At 37.6% G+C, this 19,287-nt stretch overlaps 1 protein-coding gene and 1 long non-coding RNA gene across 9 annotated transcripts in view; one reads left to right on the forward strand and one right to left on the reverse strand.

Annotated features, from left to right (window-relative positions):
* The window catches only part of LOC137461888 (uncharacterized), a 39,551-nt gene extending 28,869 nt beyond the window's left edge, over positions 1-10,682 (forward strand). Inside the window, exons 5-6 of one of the 2 annotated variants that reach the window (XR_010993526.1) lie at positions 8,786-8,918; positions 9,871-10,682. This is a non-coding gene — a long non-coding RNA (uncharacterized lncRNA). The remainder of the gene's footprint in view (positions 1-8,785; positions 8,919-9,870) is intronic. The other variant, XR_010993523.1, reaches the window with a different exon arrangement.
* PRTFDC1 (phosphoribosyl transferase domain containing 1) overlaps positions 1-19,287 on the reverse strand; it is a 45,644-nt gene that overhangs the window by 1,813 nt on the left and 24,544 nt on the right. For 5 of the 7 annotated variants that reach the window (XM_068171685.1, XM_068171663.1, XM_068171646.1 and 2 more), the window contains 4 exons: positions 17,578-17,643; positions 3,217-3,234; positions 1,698-1,780; positions 1,240-1,286 (listed from right to left, as the gene is read on the reverse strand). In XM_068171685.1, the coding sequence (XP_068027786.1) occupies positions 1,240-1,286; positions 1,698-1,780; positions 3,217-3,234; positions 17,578-17,643 (214 nt within the window). Of the gene's footprint in view, positions 1-466; positions 583-1,239; positions 1,287-1,697; positions 1,781-3,216; positions 3,235-17,577; positions 17,644-19,287 lie in introns of all 7 variants that reach the window. The other 2 variants (XR_010993520.1, XM_068171654.1) reach the window with 2 other exon arrangements.

Consider the following 19,287-nt stretch of genomic DNA (forward strand, 5'->3'; position numbering starts at 1 on the left):
TATTCAGTTGTTTAAGATTGGAGGTTATGTGCACTTTGGAATTGTAAATTTAGGTAAGTGAGGAAATGCTACACCACTGTCAGTGATTTACAAAAGAGATCTCTGACGTTTTATAAAATTCATCACACTATGAATAAACAAGGATAAAATTTGTTTAATTCAAAATTTAATACATAAAAATATAAAGCTACACATCATGAAGTAATTTTATTGCCTCTTTTTATATGTTTAACATTAGTGAATCCAGTCAAATATATGCTTTAATTTACTGGATTAAATTCTAAATGTTAAAAAATAACACTCCACTGTGTAAAAAGTTGTACAACAAAATGTTTGGATCATAGTTCAGATAACAGGGCTAAAACCTCACAGCCATGCCCAACATTTAAGTAACTTTTGCTTCATAAATTTTCCCTCTCTCCCACATCCCAAATCAAAACTCTTCATGCTGCCTCCTGGTACTCACCTGCCTACTCTCCTTCTACCCTCCTCCCCAGCTCAGCTGACCAGAGACTTCTTGAGTAGCAAATACTGGTTGGTCTCTTCTAGATGGATCTATTCTTTTTGTATTTAGCCACATACCTGTTATTACATCATTTATTCTAAGTAAGTCTAAAATGACAATTGCTTGGTATAGCTCCATTTACAGCTTCATCAGAACACACTATAAGGACCAATAATTTAGAGAGAAGTGGTGCTGGTGTGGTGCAAACTGACCAGTAGGATAAAGTTTAAAAAGCCCAATTTATCTTCTGCATTTTAGGGGGTGGGATTTAATTACAATATCAGTGTTTTTCCTTTGGACAATAATACTTAAAAATTAGAAGTGGTTTTCTGAATTAAAAAATGTAAAACTTGTTAATACTTAGTCACAATAAAACACATTTCATGTTCAGATGGAATCCTACAGCTCCTCCAGAGAGATGCAATGAGGAAGGAAAAAGAAGAAATGGATATTCTCTTCGATACTGTTTGTCAGAGACAGAAGATAAAACACTCACCTTTCATTGATAAAATTAAACCCTTTCAAATTTTCCCAATTAAGTTTGCATTCTGCAGAAAATCTAAGTAGGGTGGGCTTTCCAAATTACATTTATACAAATCCTTCCATTGCATCCCATAGACCCATTGACAACTGGTATTTTACAATGCTTCTAGCAGTCCATAGAATGTGATGAAAGGCAAGTGACAGGGTAGTGGTAACTTCTACTGTCAAGCAGAGATTTTCAGAACACTTACAATCTGGTCTGTACCCATCAGGCCGAGATGTTCTTTTCACCAACAAACTGTAATTAAAAATAAAATAAACCCCATTTAAATCTAGATATGTAACTGAATAACACACATAAAACTATTCCCTTTATAAAAAATCTTCTGAGCCATGTGAGTCCCTGTTCTTGTTCTGTTTCTCTTCCTGACAACATCCTGATTACAGGGAAGAGCTGGGTGTATTCCCCTCCCAAGTCCATCAATGCCAGTCTTGAAATGGCTGGAGGATCATCACCAAGGCAGAACAATACAAAACATTTCCCCTCCTTTCCTTCACCCTGCCCTCAGTGACTCAGGCAGCTCCTCTGCACAGCTCTCCTTCATACTGCAGCATCAAATTAAAGCAGGATGTCTGAATGGGAATCTACTCTGGAAAATATGCTGGACTAGACTAATTAATTACTAGGTTTTGTGATTGTTTTACTCACCTTGCCACTTTAATCATTTTTGGCTTGTATTTTTCTATATTGTTAAGCAGAACCTTCATGGTCCTTCCAGTTCCAACAATATCCTTATAAAACAAGAAAAATAAAGTAAGTAAAACACAAAGGAAAGCTGAAAGGAGGAAATCTGGACAATGACTGAGAAGTTTCACTTTCTTATTTTGTGGAGATGATTTATTTTTCCAGTGCATTGTAAACCACATCCAAAAAAGGTTATAACTGAGCTTGCACTCTTTGAAGCAAGCACTTTCTATTCATAAAATTATCAGTTCAAGGACTGTCCACTTCCTCTTGAAAACAGCTATGTTGCAAGTACTTGGGATGTAACTCAGGACTGGAGATGACTCTATTTGGCACCGTAAGGATACAGGGATTAGACTTTTCATATCATGCTTGAGATCACAGTATGTCACCACGCCTCCATGTCAGGACTAAATCTGCCCTATTTGTTGTACTAGCACAGTACAAATGTGATTTCTCCAGAGCTGCCATATCCAATATCATCTCAATGAGATCAGTAGGTACCTGGCTAGAAAACTGACTGTGGAGAGCAGCTGTTGATCCTGAACTTTGGGATCAACAGCTTGTTGGATTAGCAACACCTTGCCTCCACCCTCCAGCTGTTTAATAGCATTAATGAAATTTGCTGTGGACATTTTTAATTTCTGTTAAAGCAGATGGAATGAGTAAATTGGAGCTCTTAGCAGCTATTCAGGTAACCAGCCATCTCTGTGGCTGATGGCTTTTTTCCCATCCTTTGCTTAGAGAAGAAATTTCAACAGTATATAGTTCATTACACAGTCCAGCTTACTTCCCATACAAGCAAACTGGTTCTGAAATGCCAGGCAGATCCTAATGTGCTCTCTAGCTGTCCCAGTTGCTTATTCAACATTTTCAAAGAGAATCACCTATCTTAATTATATAAGAATTTGTAGCACCAGTGAGGCGACATGTTCTTTCCCTCTACAACCGAACACTGCTGACTTACATCAGCAACAGCTCTGTGATGGGCTGTCCCCCGGGGACACTGCAGGGTGGAGAGCGGGATGCAGGAGCTGGGGGCCTTGAGGGAATGACTGACACTCCCAACCAGACTGTGAACAACCCTGGGGCTGTAAAGCATATGCAGGGCCACTATTTCAGAGTCATGCACCTGAGAAATGCAGGGCATCACTGCAGTTGATTCACTGTCCTCCAAGGAACAGAACAACTTGAAGAACAGGAGCTGATGAAACCGTAGAAAGAACAAATCAAATGAGGCAGAAACAAAGACTCCTGGGTATCACGAGGCAGAGCACCAGTTAGAGTGACAGCAATGTAGTTTGATCTGTCATGCAATTGCAAAAAGACTGAGAGGCCATTAAGCAAATCAACCCCTCTCCGTCTTCACTACCTCCCAGCAAGAGAAGTGTAAACACAGACAGGATTTAGAAACTGAACAGCCAATCATGATTTGGCTATGTGACTTTATCTAAGTACAATATGACATAAGCACCCAGCTTACCTCCACAATTAGAACATTCTGGAAGAAACAAACAAAAAGGAATACAATTACTTAATATTCACATAGTAAAAGAAACAAATGTTTTAAAAAGGGAAATTAAGATAGGTCCATGTGCATATGTACAACACAGTAGGACACAAAGAGTTTCCTGTTTCATTTCTGTGCCCTGAAAAAAAGCCAGCCATAAGAGCAAGCCCTGCAGTCAGGGACCGCAACTTAATTCAGCTCTGTCTAGATTATCCTCTTTGTCCAAGAATGGATGTATCTTTGGAAAATAAAATTAGATGGAAGAAATCCAAATAGGATGAGCTTCACTTCATTCACTTAATTCACTTCATTCACCAGCATCTCTAGCTGTGTACAGCAGTGTACCCTATTGGTCACTAAAATACTATTTCCAGTGTTAGTATGAGAATACAGCAATAATGTTCTTTCTCTGAAATAAATGCTCTTCCTCCCTCCATCCACACCTGAGCAACTTCACAGTAAAGGATTAGAGGCCAAGTTGTAACACCCACTCTCGTACTGCAAAGCACCCTCTTCCTCTTCAGATACTGCTGCTGAAATCAGTATTATTTGAAGAGAAAGGGAGTGGCCCAGCCAAGAACTGTGATGTCAAGCTTTATGACAGTATCATCACACAGGCTGAATCTTTTTGCTGAAATGGTTCATCACTGTTCCAGGAATTACAATGTCTAAGGAGACTTCAGTTCTTCTACAAAAAGCAGTAACAAGATGTAATGTCCTTATTAGAAGAAATAAAAGTCTGTTTATTAGTAGGCAATATCATATGCATGATCAAAAGGATGAACTCCTACAATCTTGCATTAAGATCTACTTTCTGAAGTGAAACCCACAGTAGCAAGAGGAAAGTTATTTCACAAATACCTTTATCCATCTATCAGTGTGTACACCTTACATGGATGTGGATGCTGTGTGTCCTACAGAATCTCGAGACCACATAGTTTCGTATCCATGCAGTATCCACCAGCCTAGTTTACATTCCACTTCCTTTCTATCAGGCTTGTTGGCTTTGCTGCATACATAACATGGAGACTGTTTAACTTCTTTTCCATAACAGAAACCCAAGGCTGGGAGTTGTAAGAGAGACTCAAACACATGGAGAAGGAGTGTGTGAAAGGAGCATGCTCACAACCAGCACACCTTTAATAGCTTCATTAACCAATACATAAATAATTTTTAATCTTCAAACCAGAAATTATTAATATAGATTACCCATATTTATATTCATACTGTAGCTCTTCCTAACACTCACAGTGCTTGGTAGGGAAACATGGCATACTTCATGCATTAAGCACTGCAGAAACATGTCACCTACCACACACTGTATTATACCTGGATGCTTCTGAAATGGCAAAACACTTGGTAAAGGTGTGGAGGGAACTCCCGGCAGCAGTTGAGCAAATGTCAGCAATGGAGATACCACTCAAGAAAGCCACTAATTTAGACTGAGCTCTGGTGGAATGTATATTAATCGTGGAGGGAGGCTCCTTTTTGGTGTTTTCATAACAGGTTTCACTGGTGGTTATCCTGCTTGGCACTCCTGACTTTCAACCTCTCAGCTGCTGACACAAACAACTTTGGATCTCAAGCACCTAGTCCTGTGAAGGCAAAAAGTTAAAGGCCTCTTAACAACAAAAGTCTGAAGATACCCCGCCTCTAGAAACTTCTCCCTTCAAGAAAGAATGGAAGTATATCAGTTGTCTAGACAAGATGAAGAACCAAAACCATGTTCAGGAGAAGCTTATGACAGGTGTATAGGAACACATTTTTTTGAAGGAAATCATTTGGATACAAAACCAATTTGGTTTTCATCTGGCTTCCTATATGAAATCATAAGTGGGAAAAACACTTCTGAGGACTAGCTCAGGACACCTGGGTCTGAGGCACAAGGAAATTACCTGATTCAGTCAGTGGACACCTGAAGATAATGTGCAGGAGTAATGGCTTAACCACCCCAAAGAACTTGTGCAGCTGGTGATATATGTAAATATTGATGTGTTTATACACACACACACACACACACACATATATATATGATATAGGGAGAGAGCAAAAGAGTTGACAAGGAAAGAACCTCACCAGAACTAAAAATAGAAATGAACCCTTTAGTACCAGGCCCAGTGAGAGTAATCATGATCAAACACAGCCCATGGATCTCAAGGCAGGTCCATAGTCTTGAGACAGGTTCAACAAAGTCAGTCTATGAGTCAGGGTCTGGCTCAATGCTTGCAGTAATGTACAGGTCTGGCTGCAGCTGAGCTGAAGGTCAGGACCCACACAGCACAGACCAGGCGTGGACTAAGAGCCCAGGGCTGAGCTGGTGTTCCTGTGCCCACAGGTGTGAGTAGAGGCCCTGGGACACAGGTCATGGCCATTAGCATCTATTAGTGCATCTCTTAGTGCACTCTGACAGACTGAGAGAAAAGCAAAGTCCTGGGACATTTAATTGACAGACAAATAAGTTTCTTTGCTACCACAGTTGCTTCAGCTGTTCTATCAAGATCAGCAGTAGGGATTCTCTTGCTTGCTCACATGTGGGAACCACAAAGTTGGACAGAATGAGGGGATAGCAGCCTCCCTGGCCATGGAATTTGAGTTAAACAATAGGGAGGTGTAGACCTTACTTTTTAACTTGTGAGAAAAAATAATAATAGACATAATAGAAAATGGGTCTGAAGAGACCATCAAAGATCATCTTCTGTTGGGCTAAAAGTAGAAATTTTAAACTATCCTTCACAGATACCTGATCTACCTCTTCTAGAATATGATGAGTATTTCAGAATCTCCCCAGGGAATGTGTCTCAATGTCTCATTATCTAAGAGCAAAAATACAATAAGAAAACTTCTGTTGATATTTAGCCTGAACTTATTTTGAAGAGAACATGGAAAAAGCTTTGTTTCCTTCTCTTTTCTCTTCTATATTTGAAAGACATATTTCCTCAGTTTCCCCTTCTTCAGATTGAACAACCTCTATTTATTTAATGTTTTCTCACAAGTTGAATTTCCTAGCTTTCTGATCACTCTTTTGTTCTCTCTGGAATCGGTCCAGTTGGTCAGAATCCTTCTCCATTTGTGGTGTTCCAAACCAGAAAGAAGTCTTTTCCAGTGTCAAGAGGAATAAAAGAACCACTTTGTATGCTTTATAAATAATCCTCCTTTCTATGTATCTCAGTACAACAGTTATATCCTTTATAAAAATATACTGGTGTCTCATGTGCAACTTGTGATCCACCTATTGTCTCCAAGACTGCTGCTGAGTCAGTCCTCCCTCACCTGCATTTATGCAAAAGATTACTTCTGTATAAACACAGAAGTTGGTATTCATCTTTATTGACATTACATGTCACTTTTTGAACCAAATTCTTAAAATATTTCTTAAGATCATAATATCTTGTAGTATTATTCCAGGTAGTATGAGTATCATTAAATGTTAATTTCATCTTTTCAATCATTAATTAAATTTTGTATAGTCCCTGGAGAGTGTGCTTTAATGCATCTCGTCTGACAGTGAAGCATAATTAACTGTTTCTTGAGAACAGCTTTCCAACCAGTTACACATCTGTCTAATAGAAATTCAATTTTGTCTGTGTTTCCTTACCACAAATGACTCATATGAAGGAAAGAGGATTAATGTAGATCCAGACATGCCAGAAAGGTTTGTCTGGCTATAGGAGTGATAGTCACCTGCATATGACTTCAGCTGAAGTGTAAGATCTCATATTTATTGACTAACTTGACAAGGAAGGATTTTGGTGGACAATGTCTCTCATCCATGGAGTCAAGGAGTCCAACTGTTGCAAATCATATACATTGGGGAAGTTCCTATAAGATGTCTAGACCAGAAAACACATGTGTTGTTTTGTATTACACCCATTCTTATTATTTCCAAAACATTGATGAGGATTTTCTCTACTATGGGGAAATCCTGTAGGTAAGGCCTTTGCAGTGGAAAAGTCACTATAAAATATTTAGATATGAAAACATTTTGTAACTATAAGTAAGCAGGCATCCTAACTGTTTAGAGTGATATTTTAATCTTTGTTATCTTTATGCAGGGTTACTGTGCCTAAAGTCTCCATACTTTTCAGTCATAAACTGCTGCTTACGACCGAAGGCATTCAGAGTGGTTTGCCATCCTCTGGTACACAAACCCTCCCCTACAAAATACTGTGCTGGGAAACTGACTGTGTTGCTGCCTATCCCCTGCCTTTCTACTGTTGAAGCAGTCTACAGACAGAAGATTTCAGAAAAGGGATGGAATAGCAGAGTAGTAGAGGAACAAACTGCAAACTGACAAAAAATGGTTTGATATACAGTGTCCAAGACTAGACAGCAGTGACGTCCAACTAAAACTCACTGAAATAGATTAGCTTATCTTTGATCATATGGAAAGAAGAGGATGAAAGAAGAATGCAATGGATACAGCAAATTAGTACATTATCAGTAATGTCACCATCATCCTAAAGGCACAGCTGGCTGTGCCCAGCATCTCTTGTGAAATGTCAGTTATGTGGAAGACCTTATTCAGCTTCACTGTGAAGTGCCCATGTGAGCCAGTGTGCAGGAGACTGGTAAAACTCATCAGCTTGTGGTGCTGCAGCAGTCACTGATAGCTGGACAAAGGACTAAAGGACACTGAAGAAAAGATCCTTCTCAAGTATGCGTGCTTGAAGCTCCTGTACCACATAGATCAAGAATGTTTTGTCCTTTCAGATATATTTGAGGCAATTACAAAGAAGGAAACCACATGAAAAGAAAAGTAATCCAGCCTTCTGGATTCTGTCTACTTTTGAAACTCAGAGAACAGGATATAGAAATATTTACTGCATGTTGACTAGACTAAAGATGGCTTAATTTCTGAGCAGAGCCATCTTCACCAATACAATTTCTGAAGTACATCCAGAAATCTAATAATGGTGCTAATATATCTTAGTGTGAGACAGAGTACAGTCAGTTTTTAAAAAAATGTCCTGGAAAGATTTCATACACAGTCCAAATAAAAAGGGATGCTGGCTTCAGGGAATGAACACCTTCCTATTGAGTCATTGCAAAAGAATCAACATTGCAAAAGAATCAGCTTCCATTACTGATAGATCAGAGGGATGGCTGGGAAATGATAGATTTGGATGACTGTGATTCATTCTGTGTTTACACAGTTTTTTACCAGGTAGCTGGCAGAAGGTAGGCTGGTGCAACACAGAGTCAAGGCATACCTCAGGTTGGAAGGGACTCATAAGGACCAGCAAGTCCAACTCCTTGCTCTTTGCAGGACTACCTAAAATAAACCATATGATATTGACCAGGTGTTTCTTGTAACTCTGACAGGCTTCAGACTCTGACCACTTCCCTGGGGAGCCTGTTCCAGTGACTTGAACATGGTTTCAGTGAAGAACCTTTTCCAGCTGTCCAGTCTGAACTTCCCCTGATAAGGCTTCATTCCATTCCCTCCTGTACTGGTGCTGGTCACTAGAGAGCTGTGTGCACTGCCCACCTCGGGGGAGTTGTAGGCTGTGATGAGGGCACCCCTCAGCCTTCACTTCCCCAGGCTGGACAACACAAGTGACCTCAGCCACTCCTCAGAAGTCTTGCCCTTGAGCCCTTGCACCAACCTGGTTGTCCTGGACACACTCTGATAGTCAGAAGTCCTTCTTGCATTGTGGCAGACACCAGCACTGGAGGTGAGACCGCCCCAGTGCAGAGCAGGGCAGGACAATCCCCTCCCTTGCCCAGTGATGCTCCTGATGCCCCCCAGGACAGGGTTGGCCCTCCTGGCTGCCAGGGCACTGCTGGCTCAGGTTCAACTTGCCATGGGCCAGGACCCCCAGGTCCCTTTAGATGGTGCTGCTCTCCAGCCTCATTCCCCAGTCTCTACATATAACAGGGATTACTCTGTCCCAGGTGGAGAACCTTGTTCAATTTCATGACTGGTGATTGCCCAGCTTTCCAGCCTATGCAGATTTCTCTGTAAGGCCCCTCTACCTTTGAGGGAATCCACAGCCTCACCTGTTTTGGCACCATTGGCAAATTTTCTTAATATACATTCAATTTATGATCCAGATCTTTTATAAAAACATTAAAGAGCAGTGGCCCAAAAATTGTCCTCTGTGGTTTTGAATGCAAAGGGGTGCTATAAAGTTTAAAATTCTCCAGTTTTGAGTGATCAGTGCACACACAACTTGCAACTCAGTACATGAACATTTGAGCTGAGCAGAAATAATATTTGTGGTGTGAGCTGGATCTCCACAAAAATAAAATTTGCACTTCCATATTCATTTCTAGACAGTAGTAAAAATGGCCCATAGCAGCATTTCTTGGGTGATCTGGAAAAAGGAGGTTTTTGACAATCCTAGTACTAAAATAAAGAAATAATTTCTAATCCTCAGGTAGCAAGTGAATTTGTCTCTCATGCTAAAGAGAATTCTCAGTGAATGTTATTTTTTTTTAATAATGAACAGAAAACATGCAAAAATTAAAAATCTGTCATTTACTGCTTTTTAAAGCCACACACATTTATACACTGCAAGAAAGTATGTTCTTTTTACAGTACATTTTAAAAAACCCTGACTTGCAGTAAGATGAAAACTACTCTGGCACTGAGTCAATACATTTCTATTGTTTACCTTCCCACAGGTCAGTAATAAATGGAACAATGTCAGCTAACAAGACCAAGCAGAGTAATGAGAGCATGTCTGCCTCCTGCCTGACAGTAGTAAGTGCTATGGAAATTATTTTTCATCTTCCTGGAAAAGAATAACATTTTTTTTCTAGACTTGGATTTTTTGTTCCATTTGGAAGACTGTTTTCAAAGGAAAATTGCTATGAAATACTAGAGCTTTGAAGTTAGCATGGAGTAAGACTTTGAGGAAAACTGTGTCTTTGAATTAATAACAAATGTGAAATTTTAACAAGGTAAAAATTTTAAATTGCACATTTAGAAAGGGGGAGTATTTCCTTGAAAGCAAAAGTGTACTTTAATAATCAAATAAACAACTGCATTTAATGCAACACTACAGCTAAGAGGACAAACTCAGTTCTCACATATATAGCAAGAAAATCAGGTAGGTGCATAAAGAGGGTATTTTCTCCTTAAATGTTTCAGCATAAAATCATCAGAATAGCATATACATACTTTTTTTTTCTTTAATAGAAAGAGAAGAACAGAAATAACTTAAAACTGAGAAAAGAAAAATTATTTGAAACTGAAAAAAATACCTTAGAGTGAAGTAAGGTTTGTACCAGGAAGTAATAGCTTTTATTTAATTAACAGCCCATTTCCCAGTAGGGGAACATTTTTCACAAAAGAACTTTGACCTTTCAGCCCACATCCTAAGAGAGACCACAAAATACCTTCAACAGCTGAGCCTGGGAACAAAAATTCAGAACTGCTGTATGCACTTGAAATCATGGACTGAATAAAATAGTGGCTTTACAGCACATTATAATCCTCCTCTGCAGCTGCCCTTCAACTCATTTATCAGTGTTCCACAGCTGATAATTTCCTCTCTTATTTTAGCTCAGAGGAATTCTTAACATTTTTATCTGCCCCTCTGGTCACAGGGCAGGTGATTATGTAGGGCAATCGCTTCTTTTATCCCAAATTGTCTGATTACCACATTAGGTTAAAATTAAAAGTTTCTCCCAATCTGTACTTAGCATGATGTTTGCTGATTCTATTCAGACCAACAGAAGGATATGCATGCTTGAAATTTCATTTCTTCCAACTATATCAGTTGCCTTCTAATAATTTCATGTTGTTAATTCCACCTTCAAATCTTGTCTCATTTACATCCTACAGTATGCCAGTACTGTACAGCAGGCTTCCAATGGATTAGTTTATCTAAAAGAAGCTTGAGTAATGACTGTGTGATAGGCAAATATGCAACCATATGGCAATATAAATTTGACAATGGCAAACAGCTTAATCCAGTAGGCAAAGGTATTAAAAAAGGCCACAGTAAAAGACAAAAAACTGTCCACATTCAGGAAAGAAAATTAGGTTCACCATTTTAGCAGTGACGACAGTTGGTATAACATGCCTGATATATGGAGGTTTCTCCATCAAGTCTCTAAATCAAAATTGTTAGTAGTTTAAAAGATACACAGTGAAGAAATTATCATTTGGGACCCTTCATTCCAATCACCTAGAAGATGCTTTTGGGCCTTAAGATAAAGGAATCTCTAAACAAAGCCCCATTTGTGATCAGGCCAATTAACTGTTCTGGGAAGGAAAAAACAAAGGGGAAAAAAGGAACCTTAATGTGAGAAGATTGGCATAATTTAGACTGATGGAAATACTTTTATCTTCAAGTCCCCATTGATATTCTGAGTTCCTTCCCGTCACTTTCTTGGAGAGAACTATTCTTAAACTACTTGGGAGTACTTATAACATATTGTTAGTTATAACAGCTTGCAAAGTACACATGAATACACAGTTTCAAGAATAGGTGAGTTCATTTATTTGCCAGTTCTATGAGTGAAAACATATTTGTAAAAAAAAAAAAAAATCAAAATCCCTACCACCTTCCCCCCCAAAAATCTCTTTTTTTATCAATCTCTGCTTGTTTTTTTGTTTTGTTTTATGGGGATAAGAGGATTAAAAGCAACAATATAGTGTATTTTCATTCAATTTAGATAAATTTCCATTCAATAGTCTGCATTTTTAGTTATATTCTTTCTGAAGAGACCTTTTCATGTGTACTCCACATCATCAGAATTACATAAATTGATAATGTGATTCTTCAAACTGAATTTTTAACGGAATATCAGTTTAGGCATCCACATGCAGTACTTGCTTTCTTAGCATTGTATTTGGGGAACCTCACATGCCAGTGGTTAAACAAGACATTTTATGACAGTGCCATAGAGCTGATGAATCACCATCAAATAAAAATTAAATAAAATCACCATTTTTAAATTAAATAGAATCACCATAAAATAAAAATTAAATAAAAATGCATCAAGTTTCAGTGAAGAGATTCAAAGGAAGCTACAAGCACTCCTGTGAGAAGTGAAATAATTTTATGTTATGCACATAGGAATGAAATCCACAGATATTAGCCCTTCATCACAATGTTAGAAAATAATGTGAAAGACTTCTGTAAAATGATACATCTAGCTTAGCACTTTCTACAGGGTTCTAGAAAAAGCTACATGTCTGATTTTCATCTTTTCTGCTGGGCTCATCCACATCTTACAGCATACTTGGAAGGACAGATATGACATCTCAAAACTGTTATTTTTTTCAGACACTTGGTTTCATCAGTAGCAGCTGCTGATGGGAGCAAACTGGTTAATGTGTTAAGAGTCCATGAATACAAACTCCAGCTATCTAAATTGTGTAAAACAAGTTCAGAACCTCCAAGAGTTAACAGAGTGGGGGACATAATGGAGGTCCTGATGCTTTGTTCTTAGAGAGCATTGTGTTGAATGCTGTGCACACTCAATTTCCACCTGCAGCCATCTTCACAGCATCCTTCTGTTGTGTATAAAAAGTAGAACAAACGACCATAATTAATCTAAAGGTAATTCAAGAATGGCTCGTGTCTCCATTTTCTCACTTGCAAGAAGTACAGTCTTCTGGTCATCTGGAATTGGATGAGGATTTTCTGGACATAGGTGAAATATGATTATGAACAGGTAAGATGTAGAAGCAGGCAGACAGTGGCTGAGCAGAGCCCATGTGAAAAATGGGATAGGAAGGCTGTAAAGATTTTTTTATACTTTCCTTTCTCCAAAACAACAAGAACGACAAAAGAAAATAATGATGAGCAGTAGAAGAGATTATCTGAGAAAGAAATGCAAAGAAAGGTGATTGACTTTGGAGAAGGAAAAAATACTGTCTTTTGCTTTGGAAAAAACAGTTAAGGATGGCAACTGTCAGAAGAATAGACAGTATCAAATCTAATTAAGAAAAAATGCAGAACAACAGAAGTGACTAAACTTGGCAGTTAAGCAGAGGTACTGAAGATGTGCAATGCTTCAAGACACATAAAATCAACCTTTGAAAAGATGAAAAAAGCAAAGCTGCATGTCTGACAGGAAAAAAGTAACAATAATGTCTAACATTGTGTTAGACAGCTGCCACATGTATGGTTTATTAAATACTGACATGCTAACATATTTAGAAGAATGATAGAGAAACAGCTCTCAGAACTGTTGCTGGAGCCTATGACATGCATAGAAAATGGCTCAATAAAATAGGAATGAAATGAGAAGCATAAGAGAAGAAAGTGAGAATGCTTTATGTTCCTGGAACACCTTCCCAAATGACAAGCTGGGCAAGAAAATGGCAGACAGTGGATAAATTGATTTAGCAAACCATATAAAGGAAGTTTGGAGATTTTATAGCCCAAATCCTACCAGAAGGAATTGAGAAGACCTACATGGAGGATATCATCTTCTGAGTGAAACTTATTTTTTGTACGAGCTGATCAGTTATTTTAGGAGACCATCAGAGTGAGGATGGAGTGCTCAAACTAACACAACAAAGTGCAGAGAAAACACGAATACTCACTTTCCTTTTTCCTTGATGGCTATTTATGACCTTCTACACTTCACTGAAAATGACAATACCATTGGCTGTCAACAATATGTACTTAATATGAACAAGGGGAATTCATACAGAACATAAGCATTGACAGAATTGTTCAAATTCACTGGCTCCATAATTGTATAGTACTAACTGTACAACTACTCCGTCTCAATTTGAAGTTCTTATTAACTTAAAAACTAATAATGATTATTTTGTTCACTTTCTATGCTACACAAAAATAGGGACAATTTCAGTATATATGGATCTAACTTTGACATCAAATATATTATACAACTGCAATAAGTATTTAATTGCAAAAATATATAAACTTTAAATTTATTATTTTATCTAACTTGTCTCATTTGCAAGGAGACAAGTCAAAGTGGTATAGGAGCTTTTTGAAAGGTTACAGGACTTATTTTACATATGGAATGATATACAGAATGATTCCTGTCATTGGAGATTTTGGACTACAAAACCAGCTCCAAAGCTCTTCAGACAAAATATATGTGCATACAAATGTAAGAGATAAATGGCAGTGCTACTCACAACTCCGGTACAGCCGAATCTACTGAAGTTTCTAGATGCTTTAAAATTTACTTTGCTCAAATGTCACAAATACTTGAAAATATGTTAGGAATTTTTACAGTATTATACAGTATGGTTACAGTATTGATACTAAGCAGGGTTATATTATTTGTTTTTCACGTAATTTCAATACATTTTCATTGCCATCTTGTTGTGAAACAGATTTCGTAACAGTAATTGATTATCTCCCATTTTCAAAATGTTTTTCCCTTTACAAACATTAATGATAAATTTTACCCAAGTGAGAATTTCAGATTTAAAGGAATTGAAAACAAACTATTTTACTATGAAATCAGATACTAAGAAACTTTATGTTCATTACTTATATGATTAAAGGAGAGATTTTAAAATTATATTTTTTCTGGATAGAAATGCTTACAAAGCATTAGACTGTTAAGCCATATCAGGATTCTTCCTTCGATGATTTGTGCTATGGAATACTTCATTCTTGCCTCAGTGACCTTCTTCACAGAAGAATAATTTCAAATGGGGGATGATTTTCTTCAGGTAACAATTTGGGCAGTTTGAGTCTATATGCCAACTCTCTTAATATTTTTCTTTTTCATGGTTTGGGTCATTATACATTTTTGCCAGGTTTATAATAATTTTATAAACAAAAGCATATTGCAGAGAAGTACAAAGGAGATATTATTTTGAAGAGCTGTTAACAGAGCTAAGACCTATTCCTTAACAGCCTCTTTCTAATTAGCTTTTAAAATTTTTTGTTTTCTTTAAGCTTTCTCAGAAAAAAAACCCAAAATTATTATATACCAGCATGTTCACTCAATAATCTGTTTTTCCAATAGGCAGCAAACATGCCTTAGTTCTTCACTAAGATTATAGGCTAGCTGAGGTTCCAGGCATTATTACTTAAAGAAAGGCAGTTCAACATCAAAACCTCAGAATCTTTTCTCTGTAAGTTTCAAAACTGTTTATATTTTTTGATACTTTTCAATTTTACAGAAACTGAATGGAACTTATGTTCCAAGCCCACACTTGTGCTTTTGAAAACACCTTCCAAGAACAGTAAGTTAATTTGATTTAACTTGGTATATTAATGTTTCCATATAATTACTCTCTTTTCTTATTAAATACTCCAAGCAGGCAGAGGAAGAACACAACTTGCTTGATAGCAAAGAAGGTGAATTCTCTGAATAAGTCTTCAACTAATTCACTCAGTGACACTGGATAACTACTGAACCAGCAGTTTTAAAAGCCAGCAGCTAAAGAGAGGTACTAAAAACACTTCAAGGAAAAGATTTACATGGCCTGTAGGAGGCTCTGAATCAGCCCACAAATGGCTGATTAGTAAAATGTGCTGAATACTTGCACTAACTGCTGAAGTCAACAACAGATGGGGAAGTTGGCATCTGTGGACATAAGGCCACTCCTTCAGATATCCGACTTTAGACATGCAAGCATGAGCATTTGAGCCTAAGCTTTGCATTCCAGCTTTTCAAAGAGTAAAATAAGTCTTAAGGGAACCCTGTTCTCACGTGTTCTAGAGAAAATGCTATTCCATTATTCCTATTTCCTGACACATCAGCTGTGTCACAGACAGCCCCACATACAGACAAACACCAAACAGACCCTTGGAGTGTCTGCTCCCCTGGCAGTCCCAGCTCTCCCTTCCTGCCCCACTTCAGCCTCCGCACCCAGCTTCCAGCACTGGGCTCCCCTCCTGAGCAGCTCCCCGCCTTGCCCAGCTATCTTAAACCATGCTGCTGCTCAGTCTGCTCCCCAAGTATCTCTCAGCCTCCCAAGAGCCAAATTTTGTTTCCCATTCCATACATGGGAACAGGAGAGCCATGCCACTGGGAAAAATATTACCAGGATTTCCATTGTAAGAAAACAATTTACTTAATTTTTGATAAGAGCAGGACTTAATAGGGTGAAATCTTCCTTCTCTCTCATACTCATGTGGGCACAGATAAATATACAAAAGACTTGCAATAAAAAAAATGTTTTGCTCGGTGAATTCAAATGATACTGGAAATATCATGTCTGGAAATAATACTAATATCTGCAACCATTAATCAAGAAAATTTGGGATTGAAAGATGGGGAAGGAGAGCTGGGCCTGAAGTTTACAAAGTGTTTGAACTATGTTCAAAAAGAGAAATGTTAAGTAAGATGCACTGCCAGTACTGCCTGTGAGGTAGAGAAACATATGCAAAATCATCATAGAAAAACAGGTAACTCCAGTGTTTGAATATTAGAAAGTAGCAAATTAATTAATATTCCCCAGAACATGATTAACGCTTTAGTGGTATTTGGAGATAACACCCAGCAGGAGTATTTAGAAGTGTAAATTGAGTACATACATATCACTAAAATATTCTGAGAATAACAGCATTTTTCAAATTTCAGTTCTAGTTGCATCAAACCCTATTTAATATTAATGAAATATTTAAAGTTGTTTTGCTCTTCTTTTTTTGTGTGCTATAGTACAACAAAACAAATGAGTTTGCTAGTGCTCCATTTGAATGCTTTGAAGAAACTGATATTATCTAGAATCACCTAATAAAACAGTGACTGCAAATACAGTACAAATAACAAGATGTATTATGTTGCCTTAATGAATAAGTAAAGAATCAATTTTTTGACCATTTGCCACACAGCCCATTTGCCTAATGAAATCAGCTTTCCTTCCTCTTCAAAGTACTGCTTTGTATTACCATGGTTGGATGAAAATGGCCTTTTCACTGCCTCAGACCACTCTCTATCCTTATCACAAGGCTCAAGCTTAGTGCAGATTCAGTCATATAGCCAGCCTGATGCTGAAATAAAATTCCCATTTGAGTCTCTGAGTGAAAGGCTCCACAACTGAATTTTGTGCAGTAGGCAAAATGGTATTAAACTCATATGCTGAATTCAACAGAGATATGCACTGTGCAGTTTGCTTGTATGCACCCACTGAAGGCAAAAAAACCAAGGCTCAATGACATAAACAAGCTAAGGGGAAATATTACAGCACAAATTTTGCCCACAATCTCGCTGATGGTACATGCATAACTACTGGGAAAGTCTACAGAGAATGGAGAGGCTACATTCTGACCTTTTTGGATATCTGCAATCTGAAAGCAGCGGCATCACAGCAATTTAATACATTAGAATAAATAACTTTGATTCCAGTATTAGTATCTGACAAAAATTATATAGCTCTTCTCAAGTATTTTTAGTGAATTTATTTTCTTTCTTAAATACAAATGAACAAACCTTGCCAGTCAGCTTTGAAAGATCATCTCCTCCAATTATCTGCATATCTTGCATAGACTGATCATTCTGAAAGAAGAAGGAAAAAACTTTGAAATTGATTATAACTGTACAAAATAAAAATATAAATATTACCTTTTTTAAAAATCTTGATTACTACTCTTAGTTATGAATATTTTCTAATGCTTGTTAGTATTGGTGTACAAGAAAACCATACTCTCATTTCTTCCTGTGGCTTCCTGCATCTCCTGCTTGTTTTCAGCCAACATCAAACTCTAGGGCTTACTGGACTAGAAAAAGTTGCATCTTTCTTTTTAAAATAGTGTTCCTTTGCTTGCTATTTCTTAGTATGACAAGGGTTGCGTAACATATTTATCCCTTTCAAAATGGGAGGACAGGAGCATCTCAACACTTGACCAAACACCTGTAAGCACATTCTTGGTTTGAAACAGTTTTTGGAAACACAGGCTAAATGTGCTTACATGTCAGCTCTTTTTGGAGGAATTCACTTCATCTTCTCCAGGGGAAAAAGTTTTGCAAAATTTATCACTTACTACCAAAAATATTTTCAGTGTGCTATACGGTTTCTAGAGTTTTGTTTATTCAACTGACTCAAAGATAAAATCCTTGAGGTCAATTACTTAAATATGGCAAATCAGGTTGAACTAAATGCAACAGAATAGTATGTTTTGATTTTCCTGTTAAAAAAGTTATTTTTTGAAGAATTCTTTTTTTGCTGAATTTGTTTTACCGACATTTCTAGTTGAAATTCCTTCTGATGGAAAATTCTCTACCAGCTCTAGCTCCAGTTTATTACCAGCAGAACACGAAGTTAAGATCACATAAAAGAGACACACGGAAGACCTACTTTTAAGGCAAGACAAAAGAGGCCTTAAAGAAGGTGGCAAATTAAAAAATACACAGTCATGGCCAGGCTATATGAACTTTTCAGAAAAAGCAAGAACAGAAATAAGTATAGTTAATGTGGGTTTTTTGCCAAATTGATGCATGTGCTAATCTAATCTTCCTACACATAGGAAGATAGCATTAGTCCAATTTTAATAATAGATCCAGTACCACAATGTGACATTGTGGTTTACTGGTAGCACCAGGAAGCTTCATCTTTACAAACAACTGACAAATATACTTGAATACTTGAATTCTCTGCTTTTATTACTAAATCCGGCGCTCTGAAGCCAAATGTTTTTCCACAGGTAAATAGTGGCACATCAGGACTTAAAATGTGGGTAGAGATCTACTGGACTAAGGGGTAGCACCAGGAAGCTTCATCTTTACAAACAACTGACAAATATACTTGAATACTTGAATTCTCTGCTTTTATTACTAAATCCGGCGCTCTGAAGCCAAATGTTTTTCCACAGGTAAATAGTGGCACATCAGGACTTAAAATGTGGGTAGAGATCTACTGGACTAAGGGGTAGCACCAGGAAGCTTCATCTTTACAAACAACTGACAAATATACTTGAATACTTGAATTCTCTGCTTTTATTACTAAATCCGGCGCTCTGAAGCCAAATGTTTTTCCACAGGTAAATAGTGGCACATCAGGACTTAAAATGTGGGTAGAGATCTACTGGACTAAGGGATTTATAGATGTTCTTCTTCCCAGAGCAGGGAAGGGATTTATAGCTTCTTCTTCCCTTCCCAAAGTAGGACAAGAAGAGGCAGCACTCAGAGGGTCAGAGCTGCCCC

This window comes from Anomalospiza imberbis, chromosome 1, assembly GCF_031753505.1.
Source record: "Anomalospiza imberbis isolate Cuckoo-Finch-1a 21T00152 chromosome 1, ASM3175350v1, whole genome shotgun sequence".
Lineage (NCBI taxonomy): Eukaryota > Metazoa > Chordata > Aves > Passeriformes > Viduidae > Anomalospiza > Anomalospiza imberbis.